General features: G+C 56.3%; 9 protein-coding genes across 9 annotated transcripts; 4 read left to right on the forward strand and 5 right to left on the reverse strand.

Moving 5' to 3' along the window:
- Positions 1–171: 171 nt before the first annotated feature.
- Positions 172–3,274, forward strand: BCV69DRAFT_280070 (hypothetical protein). Its single transcript, XM_025491479.1, has 2 exons — positions 172–2,557; positions 2,661–3,274. Exons 1-2 carry the CDS (start codon positions 290–292, stop codon positions 3,087–3,089), a joined length of 2,697 nt encoding a protein of 898 aa, XP_025351336.1. The 5' UTR covers positions 172–289; the 3' UTR covers positions 3,090–3,274.
- On the reverse strand, positions 3,202–6,705 carry BCV69DRAFT_22058 (hypothetical protein). The gene is made up of 4 exons (XM_025489818.1): positions 6,448–6,705; positions 6,101–6,357; positions 3,462–6,016; positions 3,202–3,369 (listed from the first exon to the last, which is right to left on the reverse strand). Exons 2-4 carry the CDS (start codon positions 6,238–6,240, stop codon positions 3,314–3,316), a joined length of 2,751 nt encoding a protein of 916 aa, XP_025351337.1. The 5' UTR covers positions 6,241–6,357; positions 6,448–6,705; the 3' UTR covers positions 3,202–3,313.
- Positions 6,706–6,867: 162 nt separating this feature from the next.
- On the forward strand, positions 6,868–8,641 carry BCV69DRAFT_280072 (thiamine diphosphate-binding protein). Its single transcript, XM_025491480.1, has 2 exons — positions 6,868–7,458; positions 7,582–8,641. The coding sequence occupies exons 1-2, from the start codon at positions 6,914–6,916 to the stop codon at positions 8,219–8,221; spliced, it is 1,185 nt and encodes a 394-aa protein (XP_025351338.1). The 5' UTR covers positions 6,868–6,913; the 3' UTR covers positions 8,222–8,641.
- On the reverse strand, positions 8,479–9,606 carry BCV69DRAFT_289079 (60S ribosome subunit biogenesis protein NIP7; the record flags this gene model as incomplete). The annotated part of the gene is made up of 3 exons (XM_025493658.1): positions 8,479–8,806; positions 8,951–9,027; positions 9,181–9,606. 3 exons carry the CDS (start codon positions 9,604–9,606, stop codon positions 8,764–8,766), a joined length of 546 nt encoding a protein of 181 aa, XP_025351339.1. The 3' UTR covers positions 8,479–8,763.
- A 540-nt stretch (positions 9,607–10,146) lies between these two features.
- Positions 10,147–12,702, reverse strand: BCV69DRAFT_243290 (WD40 repeat-like protein; the record flags this gene model as incomplete). The annotated part of the gene is made up of 6 exons (XM_025490061.1): positions 10,147–10,562; positions 10,645–10,856; positions 10,943–11,244; positions 11,320–12,081; positions 12,163–12,409; positions 12,494–12,702. The coding sequence occupies 6 exons, from the start codon at positions 12,700–12,702 to the stop codon at positions 10,147–10,149; spliced, it is 2,148 nt and encodes a 715-aa protein (XP_025351340.1).
- A 1,028-nt stretch (positions 12,703–13,730) lies between these two features.
- BCV69DRAFT_280074 (DUF1768-domain-containing protein) lies at positions 13,731–15,090 on the reverse strand. Its single transcript, XM_025491481.1, has 4 exons — positions 14,517–15,090; positions 14,267–14,421; positions 14,103–14,173; positions 13,731–13,977 (listed from the first exon to the last, which is right to left on the reverse strand). Exons 1-4 carry the CDS (start codon positions 14,992–14,994, stop codon positions 13,803–13,805), a joined length of 879 nt encoding a protein of 292 aa, XP_025351341.1. The 5' UTR covers positions 14,995–15,090; the 3' UTR covers positions 13,731–13,802.
- A 2,915-nt stretch (positions 15,091–18,005) lies between these two features.
- BCV69DRAFT_234199 (DNase I-like protein) lies at positions 18,006–20,667 on the forward strand (the record flags this gene model as incomplete). The annotated part of the gene is made up of 4 exons (XM_025489877.1): positions 18,006–18,612; positions 18,730–19,792; positions 19,877–20,067; positions 20,150–20,667. Coding segments are annotated over 4 exons (2,379 nt in total), but the record flags the coding sequence as incomplete, so codon positions are not given.
- A 155-nt stretch (positions 20,668–20,822) lies between these two features.
- BCV69DRAFT_280078 (hypothetical protein) lies at positions 20,823–24,282 on the forward strand. Its single transcript, XM_025491482.1, has one exon. The coding sequence runs from the start codon at positions 20,915–20,917 to the stop codon at positions 24,020–24,022; it is 3,108 nt and encodes a 1,035-aa protein (XP_025351343.1). The 5' UTR covers positions 20,823–20,914; the 3' UTR covers positions 24,023–24,282.
- BCV69DRAFT_265723 (RNA-binding domain-containing protein) lies at positions 24,244–25,604 on the reverse strand (the record flags this gene model as incomplete). Its single annotated transcript, XM_025490790.1, has 3 exons — positions 24,244–24,395; positions 24,636–24,936; positions 25,020–25,604. The coding sequence occupies 3 exons, from the start codon at positions 25,602–25,604 to the stop codon at positions 24,244–24,246; spliced, it is 1,038 nt and encodes a 345-aa protein (XP_025351344.1).
- Positions 25,605–25,806: the final 202 nt, after the last annotated feature.

The following is a 25,806-nucleotide window of genomic DNA, read 5'->3' on the forward strand; positions in this document are numbered from 1 at the left end:
TATGTCTCATCACCTTGCCCATCCATAGTCATGTGTATAGATGTACGCTTGATCTGTTCTGCCCTCTTCCGGCCCGGCGCTTCCATCTCCGGTGTGGCTCCACTTCCGTCACCAGTGGACAGAGAGGACGCAGCGGCTGATGTCCCTTCTTCTTTCTCCATCCTTTGCTTCGTATTGGCCTCTCCTTGTTCACTATACCCGCGGCTTGCACTCTAGAGACGGAGACCATCACGGCCTGCGAGTGTTGTCACATTGCAGTCAGTTTTCCTCATCCCGATCTTTTCTAGCCATGCCCACCCCGTCCTCTTCCGCGCCTTCTTCCTCATCGCAATCATGGACCTCCTCCCTCCTCACCCTGCCAACAACGCAGCAGGGTCGTCTGATCATCACCTCTCTCGCATCCATCACTCTCACTGCCGCCTCCATCTTCTCCTATCAAGCAGCTGTGCGACTACAACGGCGGCGGGACTTGGCAAAGCGTGTGGATAAAGCTACCCACCGCGATCGGGATGCGGAGAAGAGGCTGCTCGCACGTCAGACTGCCGAGGACCTGGATGATGGGAAGGAGCCAGTTGACGGAGGCACGCCTCGCTATCTGGAGCACTTGACTCACCTTGCTCCGGGAAAGCCCGGCTCATCAGTAGCAGGATTTCGCGGATCAAGACTGCGGAGACAAGCATCGTACCAGTCCAACACCTCCAGTCACTCCATCAAGCCAACGCTGCAGCCTTTGCCTTCTACATACGATGACTCACTGATACGGGAGCAGCTATCTCGTAACTACTCCTTCCTGGGGGACGAAGCCATGGCCAAGCTGCGAGAGGCATTCGTTGTCGTGGTAGGACTGGGAGGAGTAGGTTCACACGTAGCCCTCTCCCTCATTCGTTCAGGCATCGGACACGTCAGACTCATCGACTTCGATCAGGTCTCGCTTTCATCGCTCAATAGACATGCTGTGGCCTCTTTGGAGGATGTAGGACGGCCCAAGGTGACCATCTGTCAAGAACACTTTGCAGGCATCTCGCCCTGGGTGCATATCCAGGCTTGGGTGGACGTCTTCAACGAAAGTGATGCCCCTCGGCTCTTCTCTCCCTTCCGCCTTCCCGCTTCGAGCTCCTCTGGCGGGGCCGCAAGGGAGATACCCGTTACGTACGTCATCGATTGCATTGACAACCTCTCGACGAAGGTGGGTCTGCTCGCCTACTGTCATGAGAATAACATCAAGGTCTTCTCCAGCATGGGCGCGGGAGCCAAGTGCGACCCGACGAGGATATGCATTGGGGACTTGAGTGCGACAGAGGAAGACCCACTGGCAAAGAGTGTGAGGAGGAGATTGAGGGAGAGGGGTATTCCCAAGATCGATGAAGCCAAGCAAGCTGGTCCTTCCTCGGAGACCAACGATGGCAAGCAGGGCGGAAAGGGTGCGGTCAAGCAGCAGAAGACGAAGGCCAACAAAAAGGCCGGCGCATCTCAGGCGAAGGACAAGACGCTACAAAGGGAGTCGTCTTTGGAAAAGGAGAAGACGAAGGCTCCCGTGAAGCCAAGTGAGATTCCCTTCAGGCCAGCTCCTACTCCCTCGCCAATCTCGATACCTGATAGAAGGAGCTTTTCGGGCAAGCGTTTGTCCAGAGCCTCTTCTGCCTCGTCCTTTGGGTCGGGCGGCGGAGCCTTCTACACACCAGAGGGTACACCGAAAGACGAAGAAGAGATGTACACCTTGGATGACGAGTCGCCAGATGACCGCGCAGGTGAAGGCCAGAGCGGTATTGCGCCCTCACTGAAGCTCCCCGAAGTGGCTGTGGACGACTCTTCCGAGATGGACCAGACGGTTGTCCCTCTGCAATCCCCTACACCAGAGCCATCGCGACCGGCCGCCTTCTCTTCGCCACTTTTACTGCGCCCTGCAAACCAACACCGCGCTTCTTCTGGACTGCAGAGCCTTTCTGCTAGCCCAATGGAAGAGAACGGGAGGGGCCAAAGTGAGGGATTCCCAGGCCTGACTCCGCAAGAGGGCGCAGAAGAGGAAGCACGCGTCCCGGCTGTCGAGGAAGGAGAGACGGACGGTGAGGGCAAAGGTATCGCGGCCAATGCCACAAGCCTTGCCGTACCGGACAAGGCCAGCGAAGAGGCCATCCAAGCGGAGCACGAGGAGCGGCAAGAGGAGCAGGCAAAGCGAGCAAAGGAGCTAGAAAAGGCGCAAGATCACGAGGCCAACCGAGTTCTTCAAGCAACCGTCGTCCCTGACTCTCCTCTCGCCCCCTCCAATCCCCGCTACCTCATCCCCTGCATCTTCTCCACCGAAAAGCCTCCTGCCCAACTTCTGCCTCTCCCCGAAGCCGAATTTCAGAAGGAGGGAGGGGTAGAGATGCTCCGCGCCCTCGAGGACGGGAACGAATGGCGCGTGAGGGTGCTCCCAGTGCTGGGACCCCTGCCGGCCATCTTTGGACTGAGCATTGCCAGTTGGATCATCTGCGATATTGCTGGCGGCAAGGGCGTGGGTGGAGTGGAGTTGATGCAGCCGATGGAGAGTCGAGTGAGGAAGAAGGCATTTGACAAGGTAAGTGGACGAATTGGAAAGGGACTGTGGGCCGATCCTTCCAGACCCAGGGCTGACCTCCTGTGCTATCTATCTCTCTGCTATTGCTCTTGCACCTCTACAGATCCAGCGAGAGCTCGAAAACCTGGAGCGTCTCTACCCATCTTCATCCGCCTCCACTTCCGGCCCATCCAACAAGCCTCAACCCCCTTCATCAGTCACAAGCAGCTCCGCCATCAGCAACCGTCCAGGTCGCGGCAGTCCTTTCCTTCTAGACGACGTCCTCTACCTCGTCCATGAAGTCTTCCACTCACGATCCATTGTCCCACCTCACGCTACCATCTCTTCACACAATGGACTCCTCGTGAGGTGGGACTCGACTTTGCCCTTGGGGTATGGGAATGTGGCGCTCTTGACCAAGGAGGAGGGGAAGAGACATGCGAATGAGGTGCTCAAGAGGGGGAGGAGCCCCGTAGAGGTTTGGGGTGAGGAGGCGGCGGATGTTTGGAGGAGGAGAATGGAGGAGGAGAGGTGGTATGCGAGATTGAGGTGAGGAGAAAGGACAGGAGAAGTGGGATCGAGCCATACAGCTCTAGCTTCAGCGCGCGACAGTCACAGCTGAGCGAATCCAGATGTGATGAGCGCAGATGATGAAAACGAGATTTGTGGACATTGTTGTAGAATCATTTGCATCGTTCCGCTATATTCACAACTCAACTCAATACCACGCCGCCGCCTAACATCATTCTCGTCTGCAGTCTGAGGGACAGACACTGCTCAATTGCGTGTCCCATCATTGCCATGAGGCATGAAAAAGGACCAGTCGGGTGCAGCTGTCAGTACAGCACAGCACAGAGGTAGAGGGAAGCGGGTCAGTAAATCATTGGCTTGCAGAGGAACTCGCTTGTTCAGACTATACACTCACCCCAATCATTCGGGTCCGGCGCCAATAAAGAGTTCAAGTGCAGTCCAATGGGATTGTTCATCATCAGTGTGTCCATCAAGGCATCGGGTGAGCCGCCCATTGGTCTGCCGGCAAATTCACCGCCGTTGCCTCTAAAGGAAGTATAAGGCCCACCGCCGACGGCTGCATTCCCATTGCCGGTGCCACTGGAAAGTGAAGAAGGAGCAGCGTTGTTGGCACTGTTGCCTCCCACGTCTAGACCGAGTGCAAGGTCAAAGTCGAGGTCGGTTCCAAAGACATTGTTGCTGTTGCTGCCGTCGCTATAATGCTGCGCATGTGGGGCATATCTGTTGCCATGCTGAGGCAAGGCAGGCGCTTGCTGTGGGATATGCGATGCAGTACTATGGGGATAAGATCGAGGCATGGGGGCGCTGCCGGTGCTGTTGAGAACATCTTTACCTGATTCATCTGCAGCAGGATGTGGCGCAACGCCGTGGGCGCTCGTGGGATAGACCTGTCGTCCATAGGATGAGCCCAGGTCCGCCGAAGAGGCACTAGCCGCATGGGTGCCCGCCGAAGCAGCCCTTGATTGAGCCACACTCTCCGCGACTTCCTCTTGGATTGCCCGCGGCACAGGCCTACTTCGGCGCTTGATTCCTTGCAGTCTGACAATTCTTCGCAGGAACTCAGCCTGTTGCGAAGCGAAGCTGTGCCTGTGCTCCGTCACCCTGCCTGCCTCTTCCATCCGCTCCACGACTTGCTCGATCATACTCTCGATCTTCTTGATCTCATCGCTGCCAGAGCCGCGCTGTTCGACGTTACTGTCTCGATCGCGCGAGCCTCTCAGGAGGGCATAGACTGCTGCAAATCCAACAGTGAGGAAGATCGAGTTGTGTGAAGTGGTGAGCAGTTCCAGGTCAAGACGTAGGAAGAAGGCTATGACGCTCAAAGCCGCACGTTGAGCGTGTTCGGTGAATCTTCTCAGCGAGACGTCTTGATCGTCTGCTGCATTGGCTGACCCGTGCCGAAGTGGCAGTGAATGTAATATGAGGGATGCGTAGGCGTGATAGAAGGCAGTCGTACGCAGGCGGAAAGGCTGGGAAGATTGCGCAGAATCGTCGTGTTCTGTGCTGCCGTTGCCAACCCTATCCGCGTGATGGTGATGCCCCAGTGAGGTCGGCATGACCCAAGTAGCATGCCAAGCATCGAGGTCTTCTGTAATAGATCGTCCGTGAAAGTCCAACAGCAGGCGGCAAGCCGGATCCGGCTGAGTGTCACTGGAGGAAGAGGGTCGCGCAGATGGATCTGGAGCCTTGGGCATGAGCGGCGCCACGTGAGATGTGTAATAGTCGAGGTTGCGAGCAATAAGCTGACGCAGCTGAACATTAGATACCAGCCCAGCGTCTTCCCGAAGGGCATACGGCGAATGGTGCCACTCCTTGGCAGCGGCGATCATAGGGTCGTGTATGGAGAGTGAACACCTGCGGCCTGTATGGAGTGCGATGGAGAAAGAGTAGGTCCAGCAGAGAAGGTACGTCCTCTCCCGCTCTCTCAATTTGCGCTGCAGCATCTCATCTTGAGGATCGGCTTGCAGGCTAACCATCCTTCGATTCAGGTCCAGCTCGACACACATTGACCATGCCCAGGACACATATGAGAAGCTGCGATCTTCGCCCAGCACTGCCCAGCCGTTGTATGCAGCCAACAGAGTAAAAGCTTTGATGATATGAACCGAGCGTTTACCGTCCAAGAGAATAGTAGGGATGATCTTTGACAAGATGTGCTTGTCAAGTGCTTCGGCAATCGCAGGGGTCGGCAGCGTCGGTGAAGGCGTAACGAAGCGGGCTGCGAGGCCTACCGCTACGGAAAGGAGCATCGCAGATCGAGGCCGCACGTAGTCGAAGGTGTACAACTTTGGATCGAGAAGGATCAGTGGATGGCTCAGCCTGATGAGAAATACGGACCAGAGGTGTTGTGCCTGATTCAAGGTGAGAATTCCTATAGAGATCGGGTCTAGCTCAGGGGCATTGTCGTGATCGGCATCATACAGACCACGAGGTGCGAAAGATGGGCTCTGGAGAAAGGATGACCGTTGTGCCAAAGAGCGGGGCCTTGCGGCATGAAGTCGTCTTCGAGTATGCTGGCGCGACTCGTCTCCCCCCTTGTCGTTTGCATGGTGGCTTGTCCCACCTTCCTCATCGTCTCGTCCATCAATATCGCCCGCATGATCTTCCGACGCTTGTACGAGGAGCTTTAGCGGATTGCTCAGAGAAGGAAGACCTGAGTCTGAGAGATCGTCTTCGCCTCGGAGAGTCAAAGGAAGGTGTGATGAGGTGTATGTCGAGGTTCGTGCGCCGCTGGGGCTTGCTGTGGGAGGCCTTCGTCCCGAGGAACTTGCACGGGCACCGGCGCTCGAACTTCTTCCTTGCTCCCATTCGTGCAAGATATCAGAGGTCAGACCATGCAACCTCTGCCGATCACTGTCCTGCGAGTGGTTACTCGAGGTATCGTCCTGTTTGTCGGAACGGAGCTCAGCAAGAAGGCCTTGCAGCTGTCTTTCAAGCCGGTTGTACTTGCTGGAGGGATCAGAGGTTAGCCGTGTGAGCAAATATAGCAACGTCATCCTCGCCAATGAAGCATGAGCACAATGCTGTACTCACATTGCTTCTGGCTTCCTCCCGCGCTTATGTTTCTCGTACACGCACTCTGTGCCTAGCCGTGTACAGCGAGCGCATCTGGGAGGCTCTTCGGCATCTGTCGTGGACGTTGAGGGCGATCCTAAAGGTTTTGCTACAGGCATACATTTCACCTGAGCACATACGATACCGATGGAAGAGTCTTGAGCTATCTGCACTATGGGCCAGCACCAGTCTCACACTTCTTCTCTGCTCACCTTACTGGAGCGACATTGAAGGCACTAGTCAATGCAGGCCATTGCACAAGAGCAAGGATATTGGGATGAGTTATGGACATCGCTGAGCTGGGTGTTCCCCCTTTGCTGACTCACAGACACCTTGTTGCTAGGGCCTCCGGCTACCGGTGCGCCAGGTGGAGCTCGGGATGCTCCCTGACCGCTCCTTCCCCTCTCCTCTGGCGAGCGGTGATGTCCGGGTGATACGTCGAGGTTGATGCTGTAGCTGCTGCTGCTGTCCCTGCTGTCTTCTCTGCCTCTATCATTGTGAGCGTCATCGTCTCGTGGCCGCTTCATCTGGGCGAGGTTGCCGCCTGGGGCGCCTTTCCTTTGCTTGTACGGACGGGAGCTTCTGGTCGGAACGGAGAGAGTTGGGTGGGATGGGATTGGGGGGTGCGGGTGATTCGCGTGGGGCGCTGGGATTCAAGCTCCGAAGAAAGTCTTCCTCGGGATTGGCCTGCTGCTGCTGCTCCTCGTCTCCCATCACCATCACCACCAATCCCTCCTTGGCACAACAGCCTCACCCCTCCTACCCTCCCCCTCCTCACCACGCCCTCGCACCATGTCGTCCCTCTTCAGATCCTCGACGGCGTCGCTTCGGGTCGCTTCGAGCTCCCTCCGATCCAACATCGCACCTGCCCAGCGTGGTATCGCATCGAAGATCCTCTCTCCGCCCACTGTCAGGTCTTCCTCTGGTCGTCTGTCCCTCCCCTCCTCGTCCCGTCTGGCCAGTTCTGACTCGTCTCAGCCAAAGGAGATGACTGTGCGAGACGCTCTCAACAGTGCAATGGAGGAGGAGATGCTGCGAGATGACAACGTCTTTGTCCTCGGTGAGGAGGTCGCCCGCTACAATGGAGCTTACAAGATCACAAAGGGTCTCCTAGACAAGTTTGGAGAGAGGAGAGTCATTGACACGCCCATCACCGAGGCCGGTTTTGGTGGTCTGGCCGTGGGAGCTGCCTTGGCTGGTCTGCGACCCGTGTGCGAGTTCATGACCTTCAACTTTGCCATGCAGGCCATTGATCAGATTGTCAACTCGGGAGCAAAGACTTACTACATGAGCGGTGGTAATGTGCCCTGCCCCGTTGTATTCCGTGGACCCAACGGGTAAGTAGAAGGAGCGGTTGTAGGGCCGTGACGTCCGCTAGGCATTTCTACAGCATACTCAAAGCACTCTTCTTTGTTCCCTCCCGATGCCCCGCTTGCAATCTTCCCGTTTCCCTCTAAAAGTGCCGCTGCTGGTGTGGGAGCTCAGCACAGCCAGGACTACTCTTCGTGGTACGGTCAGATTCCCGGTATGAAGGTCATCTCTCCCTGGTCCGCCGAGGACTGCCGAGGACTCCTCAAGGCTTCGATCCGTGATCCCAACGTGACCGTCTTCCTGGAGAATGAGATCCTCTACGGCCAGTCCTTCCCTGTTACCCCCGAGGTCCTGTCAGACGACTTTGTCCTGCCCATTGGCAAGGCCAAGGTGGAGCGAGTCGGAAAGGACATTACCCTCGTTGCCCACAGCATTGCGGTCAACTACTGCATGGCAGCGGCTGAGCAGCTCAAGAAGGAGGAGGGCATTGAGGTCGAGGTGATCAACTTGCGATCTATCCGACCCCTGGACATCAACACCATCATCGAATCGGTCAAGAAGACCAACCACATGGTGACAGTCGAGTGTGGTTTCCCTAGCTACAGCGTCGGAAGCGAGATCATTGCCAACATCATGGAGAGCGACGCCGCCGACTACTTCGACAACCACCCAGAGAGGATCACCGGAGCCGATATCCCCACTCCCTACGCCGCTAACCTGGAGAAGCTCTCCTTCCCCAATGCCGATCTGGTGGCAAAGGTGGCAAAGCGAAACATGTACCGATCGTAGACTATCGCGGGGTAAAATCCGATGGAGTGGAGGAGCAGAGCGGTTGTATATCCGATGCAGGTGCGGTAGATACGGAGGGAGAAAGGAGAGTGGAAGGAGCACTAAGGGGGCCAAGGAGGAATCGCCGAAGAGAGTCCTGGCACTCTCTTTCTTGCTCTCTTCCCTTCTTGTTTACCACCTCATTCTCCTCCACCGCTATCTTCCCTTCCCTCCCTCGATCTGACTGACTGGCTTAGTGGAACGGGGTTTTCAATGCCATCAACAATCTCAGCGATACGTGAGAATCTGCCTGACTATCTATCTGCCTGGTTTGCTTTACCTGGCAACTTTCTCTGTGGGTGTGTGTATGGACGAGATGAACCTTGACAAATGATGAACAGATACTATTACAATGAAGTGTGGAAAGGTGTAGAGGCGGGCAAGGGCAGAAGGAAGCAAGCAAGGGATTGCAAAACCTTTCGGCTTTTGGTGCGTGCCGATCCTCCTGAAGCTCTTGACCGAGACCGAGAGCGAGGTGGGGTGGGGTGGAATGGAGCAGACGATTAGAAGAGGGTATCTTCGTCCCTTAGGTACTCGCCTACATCACTGTGAGAGTCATCCAGAAGCAGAGGAGGTACGAGGTAAGGAGATTCCATCAGCTTTATCTCCTCATTATAGAATAGGCGCAGGGGAAGGGCATAGCCTCAAGGGTGGAACCCTTGGTCTCCATGGTTGGCAGCAAATACTCACGCTTGGTGGAAGACGATGATGGATGTTGGGTCTAGCTTGCGAGTGTCGACTGTGGAGCGAGCAGTGACGCCGAAGCCCTGAGTAGGAGGGTGAGAGGAGAGAGGTAGTGAATTGGAGAAGGCAAGAGTCAGGATCCTTCCTGCATCACTGATCCCGTCTACTTGAAAGGATGCTCAAGACTTGAGATGATCCAACGTCTCCTCCTCTTCCTCTTCCCACACTCTACTCACCAAAGCCACACCACTCATACTCAACACCACCACTCCAGCATGTTCCGGCGTATCATCCGTAATCCGTCCCAAGTGCGCCTTGACTACATGATTCCCATAAAGAAAAGGCAATTCTCCATTTGGTTTAATCCACACTTTATACTTTGCATACTGTGCCAAGTAGTCCAATGCAGTAACGTGTAATCTAAATTTCCCCGTCTTTGAGAATTTCCCAAAGCAAGTTCCAAGAGAAGAGAGGTTAGGTCGAGAGATGCTAATGGCTAGTTTCATTGCAGTAGAAGAGACGTAATAGACTCGATCTCTGTGTAGACGAAAGACGTGAGAGTCTTCTTCGGGACGATCTACGAGATGGACGACATTATTGCCAATGTAGTGGGCGAGTTTGGAGAAGACCGTCTTGGTCTCTTCATCTGTGAGGGGACGCATGGTGGGCGAGTCTCGAGATGGGTGTACGAGAGAGGTAGTGGAAAGCGATGAGGGAGTAGAAGGAGGGGAGCTTCTTCGCACTGGTCAGAGGTTCCTTGGCCTTGGTACGGAATCACTCGCAGAGGCGCAGGAAGCGGAAGGGGCAAATTTTGGCAGACGAGCCAGGCAGAGCCAGACAGGCCACGGCAGGCGGGCAAGGCCCAGCACTCGCGCGCGGCATCCTTGCACCCCCCGCACTGCACACCACACCTCACACTCACAGCAAGCAGGACATAGCCAGTAGAGATACAGAGACATTGTGTGTTACCTTGACCAGCGATAGAGACGTACAATGCGCAGTACAGGGATGTGGAGGAGAGCGCCAGGGGGCAAAAGGGGAAATGGGATAGGAGTGCAAGTGAGGTGATCAAGGGGTTGAGGTGAAGACCGTTATGCGGCTGAGTGATGATGCAACTGACTAAACGTCGACAATATCGAAAACCAACTTGCAGATGCTGTTGAGGTGATCTTAGTGATTGGTAGCTAATACAGCGCTTCTCCTCAGAAGCTCATCGGCAGCCGACTCCCACTGCCGCTTGGACCTTCGCCGTCGGTATCCGGCGAAGACGGCCTCGCGGGGCTCATCGACCAAGGGAATGGCAGCAAGCCAGCAGCCGAAGCCGCCTCTTTTCCCTCGCTCGCCGATGGCTTGGCCGCCATGTTCAGGTTGCCGATCAGATCCGCATTGCTTCTACCCCAGCTATCGCGCACGTTGAGCCTGCTGGAGCGTCGATTGTTCTTGTCCGTGAGTGCCTGCTCTGGTTGCCAGATCCGTACTGTACCGTCGTCACTGCACGAGGCTAGTAAGGAGGGAAGCTTGGGATGCCAGGCCACTGCGTTCACTGTACCCTCTCCGTGGCCAGAGAGCCTCTCGAGGAGCTTTCCTGATGTGCGGTGATAGATGTAGATGGAACCATCTGTGAAACGGAGAAAGGACAAAGACGAAGGGGAGAAGGGTCAGCCTATGGTGAGAGAAGGCTGCGCATGCTTGGTACCCACCTTCACTTCCACTGGCAATGAAACTCTGTGTGGAGCCTCCAAAGCAAGCCCTGACCAGGTCTTTCTGTATCCTATGACCGTGGTATGAAGCCACAAGATATTGTTCCTCGATATCCCACAGCTGCGCCTCGTTGGGACGATGGTTGACAAGTGCATACCGTGAATCCTGACTGACTGTGACGCTGATCATCTCCTCTACCATCAGAGTCGAGCTGCAAGTCCAGGTGAAGGGAAGAATAGAGCGGTCGTCAGGAACCAAGCACCCCCTGCTCCACCACTCAACGATGGCGCTACTCACCCGACCTCTTCCTTGCGCTGCAAATTCCAGAAATGCATCTTGCTTCTGCCTTCCGTAGGAGATCCCTCTGATACCCCTCGTCGTCCGATGGGCGACGGTGAGGGACTCGACGAGTTGGCAGAGGAGCTTGTGCCCGAAGACGAATCTCGGCGGGAGTCACTACTTGACATGTCTTCTAGCTTTGCGGACTGGGACGGCCTCCAGCTCAGCGCGACGAGATTACGCCCATCTGGTGTGATGGCCAAAGCTAGCAGCCGATATGGTGCCGTCACCCATGTGTGAGTGATACGTCCGTGCCGATCCTGATAGCGAAGGAAAGAAGCAGAGGGTGAGTAAATATAGATCGGCGCCTCAGCTTTTGTGAAGTCTACACTCACCCAGAAGATGACTTTGGCGTCGGTACCACCAGTGACAAAGCCAAGGCCCGACGGCAGCCAACACACTGCGAAAATCGTGTAGTCATGCTCCCTGTAGACCTCATGCTCTTCACTTTCCCACTCCCACTGAAACACCTCACGATCTGCGCACGCGAGCAAAGTTCGGTCGTCCGGCGACCAGGCTAGGCAAGTCACCTCGGCAGAGTGAGGCCCCAGAACCTTCACCTTCTCGCATTGGTCCGAGGTGACCGACCAGACAATGACCATCTTATCCTTGCCACCTGTAGCGAGGAAACGACCATTGTGCGAGAAAGCCATGACCCAAACTTGATCCTCATGGCCACGAAGTACGTGGGTGGTTTGAGTGGGAAAGATGGACGTATCGGACTGATGATCTGTGTAGAGGGACAGATGCGAGTCGAGGGGCAGGTTGAAGTAGGGGTCCAATTGCTTCTGCAGCATCTGGGCTTGCTCGAGCAATTGAGGCAGTCTCCGGCTAGGTAGTAATGCAGACGGCGAGACTGCCAATTCGATCTGCTGAAGCAGCTTCCTACGCGACTCTGGCCCAGATCCATCCCACCCAGCTTTCATCATCAACTCTTCGGGTGTATTGCACATGACTAAGCCAGAGAGCTGATGCAGTTGATCAGAGCCATGATTGAGCGGAGTGAGACGCTCCCTCAACACCGATAGAGCCTTCTTAGTCTGGCCAGTCTCTAGCAGCTCAAGGTACCGTTGCTGTTGGATCAGGAACTTGATGGACTGTAAAAAAAATGGAGGGGCAGGTGGAGATCAGAAGCAGAAGACGATTGGCGGATGTCTAGGGCCACAAATGCCACTTACATCGAGTGGCCGATTGATTGGGTCTCGTAACACAACATTCAAGTCCAAGCCTGTCAGCGGAGGACTGGAGCCAATCTCAGGCATCCCTCTCGGCGCCATCTTGCGGGTAGCAGCATAAGCGAGTCCATCCAATAGGAACCGCTCTGCATTCTTCCAGTCACCCTGCAGGACAGCATTACGGAAAGCTGTGATGGAAGGATGCTCGGATGCGACGCCCGCTTCGGCCTCCAGTGCTCGAGCTGATGATCTGGAGCGATAGCGCATCAGGGGGGGGACACGATTAGTGAGACACCTTAATTGAATGGTGAGCGCCTGGCATAGTACTACTCACTCATAACCGAGCTCCCTCAGAGTCTGCAGAGACAACTTGACGAGCTCCTTGCGGTCTATTCTGCTGCCTGGATAGACGGGACGAAAACCAACGTAATCTGCCGTCTCAGGAGGCGGGACTGCTCCAGCTGTCTTACCAGAGCCATTGACTCCGTTCTCATGTGCTCGGCCGTTGCCATTGCTGGATCCGGAAGACTGTTTGACAACCATCGGGAAGCTCTTGTGCGCAGTGGGTGGGCTGGTACCGCTCGGTCCCGCCTCGACGCCGTTGCCCAAGCTCGAGCCGTTCGATGACATGATCTGGTCGGCACTACTAGGTGCGACGATGTGACAGGGTTGAGGAGCAACAGGATCTATGTTGAGCAGAGCAGAGGCGGGTCAGCATACGTCCAAGATTCTATGTGTACTTCTCGATAGAAGGTACAGCCTACACACTGCAAGCCCAGGCAGTGACTGACCTGATGTACGACGGATGGGGGTGTGGCCGCCGGTGTTGGGAGAGGTGGAGTCGAGCAGGTTCGAAGACGAGGAAGCCGCGGCGAATACGTCTGACGTGTAAGAGGGGGACAGACGTCTACGTCGAGAGGAAGATGGGGATGCTGGCGACGACAATCGAACCCTCTTTGGCGGCCGAGCGGTCGGTCTATCTTCAGAATCCGACGTCTTGGGCAAGTGGGGTCTTTCACCCTGCGTCGGCGAATGTAGGAGCGGGGCGACCGCGGCTGGGGATTGGGGCAAAGGGTGGTGGCGGAAGAGTGGGTTGGAGAGACCGAGAGTCAGCCGGTGGATTGGGAACGATGTCGCGGGGAGCGAACAAGTTGATATGCGTCGAAGGTTAGGATGTAGTGGACCGAGAGGAGGCGGCGGGGGGGGCAAGGTGGGTAGGGTCTCCGAGCTAATCTCGGCCCGCCCTTCAGGGCTGAGCCAGGGGCGCCAGAGGTGGAGCACGCCAGTGCCCGGCACCACACTCCGCCCGGTCATGTTGATCCCTGCCAAGCAACGATCAGAGAGTATACAAGGAATCGCTAAGCAGGTATAACCTCTCGATACCTCAGATGGTGCAACAACTCTGCTCGCCACTCCTTCGCTATTGGCACAAGGACTCCTAGTAGATTACGGCCTGGACCATGTCAGCGAGATGTGTCGAGGTGGACCGTGCATCTCACCCGACTCTGCCCTGCTTCCGTTCCAATTGCACACGAGAGGGTCCATACTGGTTGCGGTCAGACGACGGACAACGAGTGATATGAGGATGAAATTAGACGAATTGAAAATATAGACAGACGTTCATCAACAGCAGACGCCCCGTATCACACAGTCTTTGCGCCGGAGCCCCAGCCGAGACCAGCAGTGGTCAGCAGGCTCTCCCGGGTTCTCATCAGCGCCTTGCCCAGCTCATTGCGGCCCACGCCCGTCTTAGTGGCACCGATGGCTCTGCCAGCTCCCCAGAAGACGTCGCTAGGCGATGCGAGGACAAGATCAGCGCTGCCAGAAGAAAAGGAGACAAGCGAAAGAAAAGGGACTTCAGAGTTAGCGATGCTCCGACGGACATAATCGATCGAGCCCCGGGTTGGGCCTGCCACTGAGCCATTGAATCTGTTGACACTCACTCCCCGGTCTGCAGGAGACGCCTCTTCAACTCGCTATGTTGTGTGAATTTGAGTAGTAGAACCTCGCGCATCTGAACACCAGTCAGACCAATACGAGTAGAAGGTTAGCATCTGTCCAAGCTCTCAGCTCACAGCCCGCGCTGCCGAACATCTGCGCGACTCACGGCAATGATATTGAGTCCCTCCTGACGCCAACCCTTCCGTACATCAGTGGCATTCCTCTTGGCCATTCGGACTGCATCCGAGGCGCTCTCCGCTTTCCGAATAGCCTTTGCAATCTCCGGTCGGTGAGGGAACTTCAGACACTGGAATAGATGCTCTGAGAAATGGGAGGAGGCACAAATGAGGTCGTGTGGAAGGTCAGCATCAACCACACTTCAGTATAGTCCCGCTCGGCACGACTTGCCTACTCACCAGAAGATGGGTATCGAACATTGTCGTAGTATACAGGAATCGCAAAGTGATTGTGGAGCCAGAAGTAGGGTGCGCCCTTGTGCAGAAATTCGATGACGGGCGGAGCAGCTACGTCTTCCTCTTCATTACCATCCACTTGGATCTCGTCCTCTTCCTCCTGAGCCACGGAGTCTTGTGACCTCCGTCTCGCAGCTCCATCTGCTTCTGCGCTGGTGGAAGCTGGTGGCAGCGACGAATTGGCTGGAGCTGGAGCAACAGCAGCTGATGATGATGCTGGAGCCGCCCGTTGATGACTTCCATTGGCTCCTTCCAGTCCGTCCTGGGCATCGTCATCCACTCTTTCGTGTGACTCCACTTCCTTGGCGGCAGGAGACCGTCGCTGCATGGACTGTCTCTTATTTCCGAAGGAGAGGAAATTCCTCGTCTTGGACCACGTACTGGGCGGAGGATGTTGCTCCTCGACGACGGAGGCTGCCATGATAAGCGAAGGTGGGATAGACCCGGGTATGATCCTGAACGAGAGAGTGTCGGTACGGAGACAATGAGCTATTGGGGCATGAATCACGATGTACAGGGAAAAGGGGACGAGGAGATGGTTGCGGTGACTGCCCCGCTTCCACGACGAGAAGAATTTAACCACCCTGGACCCGCATGGCGTCATATGCGGCGTCTCTCCTGACCGGCGCAGGTCAATCGAGATTCGTACTCCGCCTCGCTCCCACTTCCGTTACCGGTCCCTGTCCCTAATTGTACAAGGGCCCCGCACGCAGCCCAATCATTCACCTCCTTCTCAACCCGGGGGGGCATTGTTCTCCGAGCAGGGCAGAGGTGAATCCCTTGCTGCTTTGCCTCATGGCAACATCGCAGTCGTCACTCTCATTTGTTCCTCGTAGGGTCAAGGCGACTGCATCGAGGGTACGGCCCCCAAGCGCGCCCGATCACCACAGGGCTGTGCTGTCTTCTGCCGGCGGGACAACCAGCTACCCTATGGATGTATTGCTAAGAGTGTCTCTTCGAATGGATCAGGGTGCTGGGAAGCCCAGATACAGCGCAAGGAGGATGGAAGCGCGATCAAGGATGACACTAGAGAAGCTGATATCGCATTCCGTGGATTATGTGCACGTTGAGGACGTAGCTAGAGCCTTGGTGACCAATGCACAAGACGATGCCCTGCTGGTGAAAGAGGAGGTGAGTGTATGACATCCCACCTGCTACTGATAGTAGAAAATCTGACCTTTGGAGACTTTGCCCGCCCCATTACCCAGTGGAGAATCGTTGTCCGTACGCCTTCCTCGAGCTGCGCACAAACATTGCTAGATGCTCTTCTTCGGCGCAAGTACAAGGCAGAGCTACTCGGCTTTGAGGAGCAAGAAGAGCACTGGCGAGGGGTTCCCGAGGCCATCAAGAACAGAGCACGAGGGAGGAGTGAGCGTGGAGCCTATGCTCTGAGAAAGAGCCGGGCAGCAGCATCACAGCAGCGGTCAGAGACGCGCTAGGATGGTCGCTCGCTTTGAAAGCAAATACACAATGTGGCAATGTCTTCGTTGTCCGCTGTACAGCAGAGCTAGATCACCGCTGAGTCTTCTTTCTGGACCATCGATGTTGTCAGGATTGCTGAGCGGTGGAACCTTCTTGTCGCCTACTTGTTCTCTTATTTTCCCGCCCAGACGGAAGTGGCACACAATTCGCCGAGAAGTGGACCGTGTGCCTTGCTCGGCTTGGCTCCCCGACCCCTTTCTACTCATATTCATATTCCCTGATGATCGTAGAATGAGCAGACCACGGCGGTCCCCACCGCCTTCGATCGATGTCGGTGCCCCATCATCATCTTCGTCCTCCCCGCCGAAGCTGGAAGATCCCTCGCCCGTCTCACCCCCGCCGCTCGGCTTCAGTGACCTCCGGTCTCGCTTCGAGCACCTCTCTGCCGCCGGCAGCAGCAATGGCACAGCACCTGCAAGGCAGAGGACAGCGTCAAATGTAATATCGTCACCTAGACCTTTACCGACTCCACCCATTGCAGCCGATCATGCGTCCGTTGCCCGACTACAAGCAGTCGGGCAGACAGAACACGCACAGCCGATCGCTTCTTCGTCTAGACAGCGCCTGCCTTCAACACCAGGATCTTCCGCACTTTCGTATCATACAGAGTTACGGCAGCAGCAGAATGGAAGTAAACCAGGCGACGAAGGTTCGCACGTGAAATCCTTAAGTCACGATGCGGAACGATCGAACGGCGATCCGCAGGAGCATCATCATAGGGCTGCTGCCCTCCTCCATAGAGCTGAAGCAGGTGTCTCCTCAGCGTGGCATAGCGCAGGATCGCAGAACTGGCATCTCCATCCTCATGGTAGCAGTGAGGAGACAGCATCCGAAGATTCGGGAGTAGCAAAGCCTGCAAACGTCGTCTCTGCAGATCAAGGTTCTCAACAATCTAAGGTGCCGGAAGGGGAAGCAGTTCCCCAAAAGGCTCGAAGGCCACCGCCCCCTCGGCCTCCGAAACCTGCAAAGATCGACGAACAGACTCAGAATCCATCAAGTCTCGATCCTGAAGTCGTCTCACACCAGCCTAGTATTGCAACTTTGCGCAGTCGCTTTGAGGCTGCCAGGCTAAAGGATACCAAGCGCCCGCCTGAGCCAGACCTGATCACACCATCAGCAGACCTGCCACCTGCGGTAAGCTCGAGAGTCCCGCTTCCAGCATTGGATCTGCAAGCTCGGTCTCCGCAGCTCTCTGGGAGTAGTAGCCTTGGAGAACTGCCATCGGGTATGACAGCTGCGCTTGACTGGGCTGACCGCCGCTCCGATGTCTCCTCACTATCGCCGAGCATCGATACTCACCATGCTACCGTCCGGCCGAGGGCTCCAAAAGCGGAATCTTCCGCTCAGCTTCGCAGCGATGTGGAGCCAGTCGAGTCTTTCCCAGAAGGAAAGAGTTCACCGAGCTTTGCGCCACCTCCCCATCGGGTGGATACGAAGAAGGACATTGCTCATAGCCCGTTGCCTGATGCCACGACAGCGAAGCAGATGACCCGGACATTACCACCACTCCCTGCTCCTGTTTCAGTGAGCCGACCGGCCGCTGTGCCTCAGTCCAAGACGTCACACGCGCCCTCACTAGATCGGCCAAGGGAAGCTCCACCAATCAGAAGGGTTGCTTCACACTCACCGTCCTTGGCCAGTGCGCCTGCCTTCAATAGATCGGTCTCTCCAATGGCTGCAGCTTCACCCAAACCCCCTTCCCACAGCGGCTTGCGTAGCGACTTTGCGCCTCCTATCTTGAGGTCGGCAGGGCGGGTTCCCAGTCCGAACGCAACGAAGGGCCGGGCGCAGGAGTCTTCATCGAGCAGCGACAGCAGCGAGTCTGATGATGAGTCTACAGCTGCGAAGCCTACTCGAACGCTTGAGATCCCACGTCCAGTGCTCGGCTCGGGTAGAAGTAGCCCCGAGGTGACATCAAATACGGGCAAGCCTGTCTTGAATGTGCTTCTGTCGGAGACTCTACCTGATACATCTCGAGCCAATAGACGACCCCCTTCCTTTGACCCGCCTAAGTATGCACAATCGAAGCATTTCAGCTGCTTCGCGGCCTGGGGTCACACAATTGCGACCGCCTCGGGAGATAAGGTGCGCATATATCGCATCGGGGCGACAGCTAGGCAGATCGATGGCGGTGACAAGCTATGCAGATTGGCAGCAGAGCATGGAGGTAAAGAGGTGAAGATTACGAGCATGGCCTTTCGTCCGTCTGGAGGGGACGAGCTCGATGGCCGCTATCTTTGGTGTGGTACGCGAGAAGGCTCACTCTGCGAGATGGACATCGTTGAAGCCACTGTGCAGAGCTCGAAGCACAATCTGCATACCGCTCCGGTAGTCATACTGCAGCGCGTCGGAAACGGGATGCTATCAGTGGATGAGTCTGGGAAGATCTGCATCTGGCTTCCTCCTACTGGCGAGGAGAGTCGCGGGGTGCTCTCGCTCTCACAATCGCCAGTCGCTCAGAGGGTCTCTCTCGATAAGTCGACGCTCTTGCTTGCCTTGGACACACAGCTCTGGGCTTGCTCCGGTTCTGCGCTAGCACCGAGTAGCTTGACTCGCAGTAACCACAGCCACAGTCTGGCATCTGCCGCTTCGGCCAAAGTAGCTGCTGTTGGCTTCGGTAGTAGTCCCACAGGAGCTCAATCTCCCGCTGCCTCGGCCGCCTCTCGAAAGGGAGGTCACAAGATCGGAATTTTCAATCCATTTTCTACCACGAGTCCCTTCAACGCCACGTCCAGACCTTTGGCGATGGGCTCATATGGTACAGCAGGTGTCGGAGCTATTACATGTGGGACAATCATCCCAGAAAGAGCTGATCGAGTGTATCTGGGGCATGAAAGCGGCCACCTCTCCACGTGGGACAAAGTGAGGATGACTTGTATCGGCGTTCAGCGGTTGAGCGCCCTGGGATTCACCGCCGTCTGCATGGTCAACGACCTGCTCTGGACAGGCAATCGCAGTGGGCGAATTACCGTCTTCAGTCCACCACCTGAAGGGCAGCAGTCCCAGCAACCCTGGAAGGTCCTCAAGTCGTGGCCAGCTCACAAAGGCGCCGTTTCCGTGATCGCACTTGACCCCGCCTACCTCGATGCGCAGTACACTGACGATGGGGTTGCTGGCATCTCTGTCGTCACCTCCGGGACGGACTATTCGGTCCATGTCTGGGATGGTCTCCTCTCCGCTGACTGGCTCGCTCATCGAGTCTCCTTGAGAAACGATGAGTTCTCCACTAACAGGATGCTCAAGTGTCTACATGTAACCTTCAATATGGATGCAGCTTCACCAAGCGATCTGCACGCTTCAGTCGACTCCGTCAATTGGCTTCCTCAGCTACTCACGTCGGCAATCTCGACCGATGGATCCAGTCTGCCGGACATCATCTACTTTGGCTTCCAGGAGATTGTGGATCTAGAAGACAAGAGACTGACGGCGAAGAGCATGCTGTTGAATGCTGCGAGCGGCAAGAAGGCTAAGGCCGACATGAGCGAGCGGATCAGCCACCAATACAGGATGTGGTATGATCGACTGGTGCAGAGTGTAAGGCTCGCCATGCCAGCCGATTCACCATACCGCGTGGTGCACTCCGAGTCGATGGTCGGTCTCTTCACCTGTCTCTTTGTCCGGGCTTGCGAGTTTGAGAGCGTTAGCGATGCAGCTGTCGTGACTGTCAAGACGGGCTTGGGAGGGCGGTGGGGCAACAAGGGCAGCATCGTGTCACGATTTCTGATAGACGACACGAGGTGAGTGTCACGAGGCGCAGATAAGACGTGACGTACTGAGCCAACGACGACTCATTGACCTGCTCTCTCCTACCTCATCACTAGCTGCTCGTTCATCAACGCTCACTTGGCCGCTGGGCAACGACATGTCAAGCAGCGAAACGAAGACATAGCCCAGATTCTTGAGTCTGAATCCTTGCCGATTGGGAAGAGCGGAGAGGGCGTATACGTAGACGGCGGCTCGGGCGAGCTGATACTGGACCACGAGATAGTCTTCGTTGGCGGCGACCTCAACTGTGAGTCGCGGGCAAAGCTCGTCGGGCAAAGGTTGCGATAGAGCTAACTTATACTCCCTCCGTTGTGCCTGGACACCGACAGATCGGATCGACCTGCCACGTTCCCAAGTGCTCAACTGCATCCAAACAGGACAATTAGATACATTGCTCGTCAAAGATCAGCTGCATCAAGAGCTGCAGCGGAACTCGCCCCTGTTCCGGCTGCGTGGATTTCAAGAAGCCGATTCTCCCACTAGGTTTGCCCCGACCTACAAGTTCGACAGAAACAGCCAGGAGTACGACACCAGCGAGAAGAGCCGGGTGCCAGCGTGGTGCGATAGACTGCTGTACAGATCAGCCGGAGTGCAAATTGATGAGGCAGTCAATGGCCACAAGGGGACCAAAGCGCACGAGTCGTCACCTGGAGTGCGGTGCCTGGAGTACCGTAGCTGGCCGGAGGTGACCATTAGCGACCACAGGCCCGTCAGCGCCATTTACGAGTTCCAGGCGAAGCGCATTGACTGGGATTTGAGAGAAGCGGTGAAGCAGCAAGAAGCGGAGGTATGGAAGGAGACACGGGCAATGCTGGTGCAAAAGGCTCTAGAGTACTATAACCGACCGAGGTAGTCTTGTCCTTAGGGGAGATTGGCTGCCTCGCGTGTGTGCGTGGGGAGCCAATCTGCGCGCCACTTTGGCTCGTGCCGTTCCGATCAGACGCGCTTCGCGTCGAGGGCGGCGAATTGTAAATTGGCATTTCTGGTGTTCATTGCGTGTGTCTGTCTTGGTACCGTACGACCCTTCTTTGTCCTGGCCTACTTGCTCCCTTCACCCGCCACTGCTCCGTCCCTTCCTGACGTCGTCGCCCAAGATGGCCACGTCCTCGACCTACAAGCCCATCGCCCTGGAGTCGCTGGGGATGTTCGATGACGATGAGGAAGACGAGGTGATGCCACTCCAGCCTCGTTCCAACAACCTCAGCGATGCTCTGTCCACTCTTAACTCACTAGCGAAGTCAGGTCGACCACCCGCATCGATCTCTCAAGCTCAGAGAAAGACGCTGGACTATACAAAGCCAGCAGCAGCTGCCCGAGATTGGCCCGCTAGCTTGGACGAGGAGCTTGATCTGGAAGAGGAGATGGCGAGAGAAGCAGCTCAAGAACAAGAGTGGGGAGCAGCTCCTGATTTTCCCGAACAAGGAGTGGAGGAATACGAGGATGAAGATGACGAAGAGGAGATGGCAGCTATGAGAGCAGCAGAAGGCCAGTCTGCTAAGGCGGACGCTGCCTCGTCGAGCAGCTCGCGTATGCCAGTCCTGGAGGATAGTGGACTACTCGGGGACATGGAAGGCGAGCCCGAAATATCATCATCGTCCAATCAGCGGCCTCGACCGCCGGTCTCGACAATCGAAAGTACAACAACAGCAAGCGATGATGACCTGTATCTGCCCTCATCCTCGGCGGTGACTGCTCCTCGCCCAGTAGCAAGACCAAACATCGGTGCTACGACCTCCGCGTCTGCCTTTTCCTCCTCGAGCATTCCTTACGATAGCGCCATCCCCAAGTACATTCCAGCAGGACACTTTGCTGCCCTTAGCCTCGATGGCACGAGTGTTCGCTTCGAGAGGCGAAGGCGGATAAGGGGTTGGAAGCCTCCACCGCCCCATTACGGCGAGAGTAGCAGTACCGGTCTGCTCTCTCGGCCTGTACATCAGATCATCGAGGCGGTACGAGCGCGAGAAGCGGAGGACATTGTTGCTCGGGACGAAGAGCTGGCTGCTAGGTCGGCTGCATTACATCAGACCCGCACACACGCCCGCACTGCTCCTCGCGATGACGGCAAAGTCTGGGTGGAGAGGTACCGGCCGAAACGCTTTGCAGAACTACTTGGAGATGAGAGGGTCCATCGTGAAGTCATGTCGTGGCTCAAGGAGTGGGACTCGTGCGTCTTCAAGAAGAAGAATCGCAAGAGGCCGAGGCATGATGGAGGCTCCGCACCATCCGCGGGTCCTTCATCCTATGGAGTTCCAGTAGAGTGGAAAGACCCTTATGATCGTCCACAACAACGGGTGCTCCTGATCTCAGGCGCTCCAGGTCTGGGAAAGACGACACTTGCTCATGTCCTGGCTCGTGCGGCAGGTTACGGAGTGTACGAGCTCAATGCATCCGACTCCCGATCGGCTGGAGCTGTGACCGATACTATCAAGATGGCGCTCGAGAGTGCCTCGCTCAAGGATGCACGCCCTACCTGCCTTGTTGTAGACGAAATTGATGGAGCGACGGGTGGCGGGATGTCATCGGGCGCTGGTGGCGAAGAGTCTCGAGGCTTCATCAAGGCTCTTGTCGATCTCGTGGAAGGCGGGAAGGGTGGGCGCAAGGCCAAGGGTGCCAAGGGATCAAAAGGGAAGAGGAGTAAGCCGCTGCTCAGACCCATCATCTGCATCTGCAACGACCTCTACGCGCCAGCATTGCGTCCTCTACGACCTTACTGTCGCTTGATCCGCTTCCAAAAGCCGGCAACCAATCATCTCGTCACAAGACTCAAATCCATCTGCGAAGCGGAAGGCATCTCGGCTTCCTCTCGCTGCTTGTCGCTGCTCTCCGCTCTCTCGCAGGGAGACATTCGATCTTGCCTGAATGTCCTTCAGCTGGCGAAGCTCAGGAGTCTGCGCAAGTTGGCAGGCAGTGGCAGGTCCGACGGCTTGGTCGAGGTGACAGAGGCAGAGATCCGTGAGGCGGGCGTGGGGGTCAAGGATGGCTCAACGAATCTGCAGACGGTATGGTCTGCCCTTTTCAAGACGCCCTCGCCGAAAGAGCGAGCTCGCAAGACGGCTCCCTACGAAGGTCCCGCCTTGACGCAGCATCTCATTTCTCTCGTGCAGTCCTCCGGTGACTACAACCGACTACTGCAAGGTTGCTTTGAGCACTACCCAAATCTGAGCTTCGTCGACGATGGGTGGTGGAGGATCCGCACCATGCTCGATTGGGTCGCTTGGGGAACCGAATTGCAGGACAAGGCATGGTCCAATGGGACTTTTGACCTCATGGGCTACGTCCCTTGGAGCTTCGTCAAGTGGAACGGCCTGTTTGCGAATACTGTCAACAGTCTTCCCGAGTGGCCGAAAGTAGACTATGAGCAATTCCTCAAGAAGCAAGCCTTTGAGGAGATTTCCATCGAGTTGCACCACTCTCTCCCACCTTCGCTCCGTGTGCAATTCGGTCGGGACGCAGTGGTTCGTGAGCTTGGGCCAACATTGATGCGCATGCTCACACCGGATCTGAAGCCCATCAACAACCAGATTGTGCGACCAGCTGAGCGCGCTACGCTGGGCAGTCTAGTAAACATCATGCTGCATCTCTCGCTCAATTTCACGCAGGAGAGGACAGACGAGGGTGTACTCACCTACCGTCTAGAGCCACCGCTGGAAGTCTTCACCTCGTACGACGGAAAGAAGAGCGCGGCAGTCAATGTTGGACGGTACGCCGTGAGGGCCATTGTCATGCGTGAGCTCGAAGCGGAGAGGGCACGCAGGCGCAATGGTGTTGCAGACGGTACGCCAGGCGAAGCAAGTTCTTCATCGGCCAAGAATGCACTCGAGGCCTATAGAAAGGCGGATGCCAATGGGCTTGGGCTAGCGGGGAAAAAGGAAAAGGTTGCATTGGACTTCTTTGGCAGACCGGTCGTGCTGAAGCCGAAGAAGGAGGCGGGAGGGGCGAGCACAAGCCCTAGTGGCGGGTTGAAGGACCTGCCTGCGCCGATCTTGGCGGCTCGACAGGCCAAGGAGGCGCTCAATGCTGCTATGCTTCCGGACTCAAAGGGGTCCGCAGCCAAGGAAGACTTTCCTGCTGGTGAGACTGCTGAGAGTGGGACAGACTCGTCTGTTCAGCCAAGTCAGAAGAGGCTAAAGGTACACTATCGCCACAACGAAGGGTACTCGAACGCAGTGCGACAGCCGATCAAGATGTCTGCGCTACTCTAGACTAAGTGAGACACCGCGCCTGAGGGGCAGGTTGGTCTTCTATGTGATATGATATGCATTGTATGCCTTGCTTTGCAGCTATAGCTATAGGACTCTTTCTTTCGTCTCGTCTCAATGTCATTCATACAATCATGATTATGGAGCTGAGAGGCGAGAGGAAATTGTGCTACTCGCTCCCTCTCTACCCTGATCCTGCCCACTCGACCCTTCTTTCCCTGTCTCTACTTGCCATACTGCTTCCTCAGCAACATGATACTATCCCTCTGATCAGCAGGCAGCGCAGCAATCTGCGCGTCTGTCAAGCTCAGAACCTGCATCAAGAGCTGCCGTTGCGAGTCCTCTAGATTTCCCCCAGCTCCACCAGCGGCAGCTGCTGCCAGTCCACCCACGGCCGTCTGCGGTTGCTGATGTTGGAGGTGGGGCTGCTGTGGTTGTTGTCCCGGAGGAGGAGTCATGTATTGCTGCTGAGGAGCATTCTGGTTGCCGCCATATGCGTTTGGGACTTGCTGTTGGTAAGGCGGGCCAGGTCGTCCAGGGGGAGGAGTGTTGGTATATCCTCTGCCTTGTTGCTGCTGCTGCTGCTGCTGTTGGTATGGCATTCCCTGAGGCGGACGGGAAGGTGGTGGTCCGGGCTGACCGTACCCTCCTGCTCCTCCACCATATTGTCCGGGCGGTGGTGCAGGAGCCGATCCTGGCGGTTGAGGCGGTGCGCCAGGGTAGCGGCCTTGCTGCTGCTGTGGAGGTTGTTGCGATGGGCCGCCAGCTGTGAGAGCGCCACTGCCTGCCAAGATACGCTGGAGGATAGCTGGATCCACCAGATTCATCATGAGCATTGCTTGGAAGAGGGCATATGTGAGTTGAGGGTGTGATGTGAGGAGTCCTTGAGCTGACTGTGGTGATGTGAGGATAAGCGACTGAACGGAGGGTGAGGCGAGAGGATGAAGAGCGATGAGTGTCAGGTCTAGCATGTGTTTACCTCAAGCTCGTCTCGACTTACTTTGATCTGACCCATGATGTCCAGCAGTTGATTCGGCGGGAGGGTTGCCAGGGTCTGCGTAATTGCATCCGTAGCCGACACGCCTGGCTGCAGAGGCGCCCCCTGAGGTAGATTGCTGGTGTTGAATTGTGGTGGTCCCTCACCCCCCATACCGAGAGGTGGGGGCGGTCCACCTGCGCCTGCACCCATGCCGCCTCCAAAGCCTCCCTGTTGTGGTCCTCCTGGATTCCCAGGTCTCCGCCCTTCCCTCTTGGGCAGCTCCCCCTCAATCTGTCCATTCTGCGTCGTCTTGCCTTGGAAGACTGGATCTACATCAGCCCAGTCAATCCTCAAGTTCCTCCCTCCCACTTCTACATCATTGAGATTCCGCACAGCCGATGCTGCCGTCTCGGGATCGAAGAATTCGCAGAAGCCATAGCCTTTGGGCTTGCCAGTATCGCGGTCGAACACCAGACGGAATCCTGCGACCGGACCGACCTCAGAGAAGATGGAAATGAGCTGTTCTTCAGATACTTGATAAGGGATGTTACCGACAAATGTCACTCTTGAGCCCGCTTTCTTCGCCGCTGGATGAGGAGCCGCCATGGTAAACGATATGCCGGGAAGATGAAAGGTGGTACGGGATGGAAGCGGAAGTGGACCGACGGACCGACGAATGGCAGGAAGGAGCTTTGGGACTCCGCCGCGCGGCCACGCATGTGCGACAGTGGGATCTCACGCGTCCAGGTTCCGACCCGATGGCCAGTGTACATGTACTGCCAATTTCACACCTTCGTGCTCAGACGGT

Source organism: Pseudomicrostroma glucosiphilum (assembly GCF_003144135.1).
Source record: "Pseudomicrostroma glucosiphilum strain MCA 4718 unplaced genomic scaffold BCV69scaffold_1, whole genome shotgun sequence".
NCBI classification, from domain to species: Eukaryota; Fungi; Basidiomycota; class Exobasidiomycetes; order Microstromatales; family Microstromataceae; genus Microstroma; species Microstroma glucosiphilum.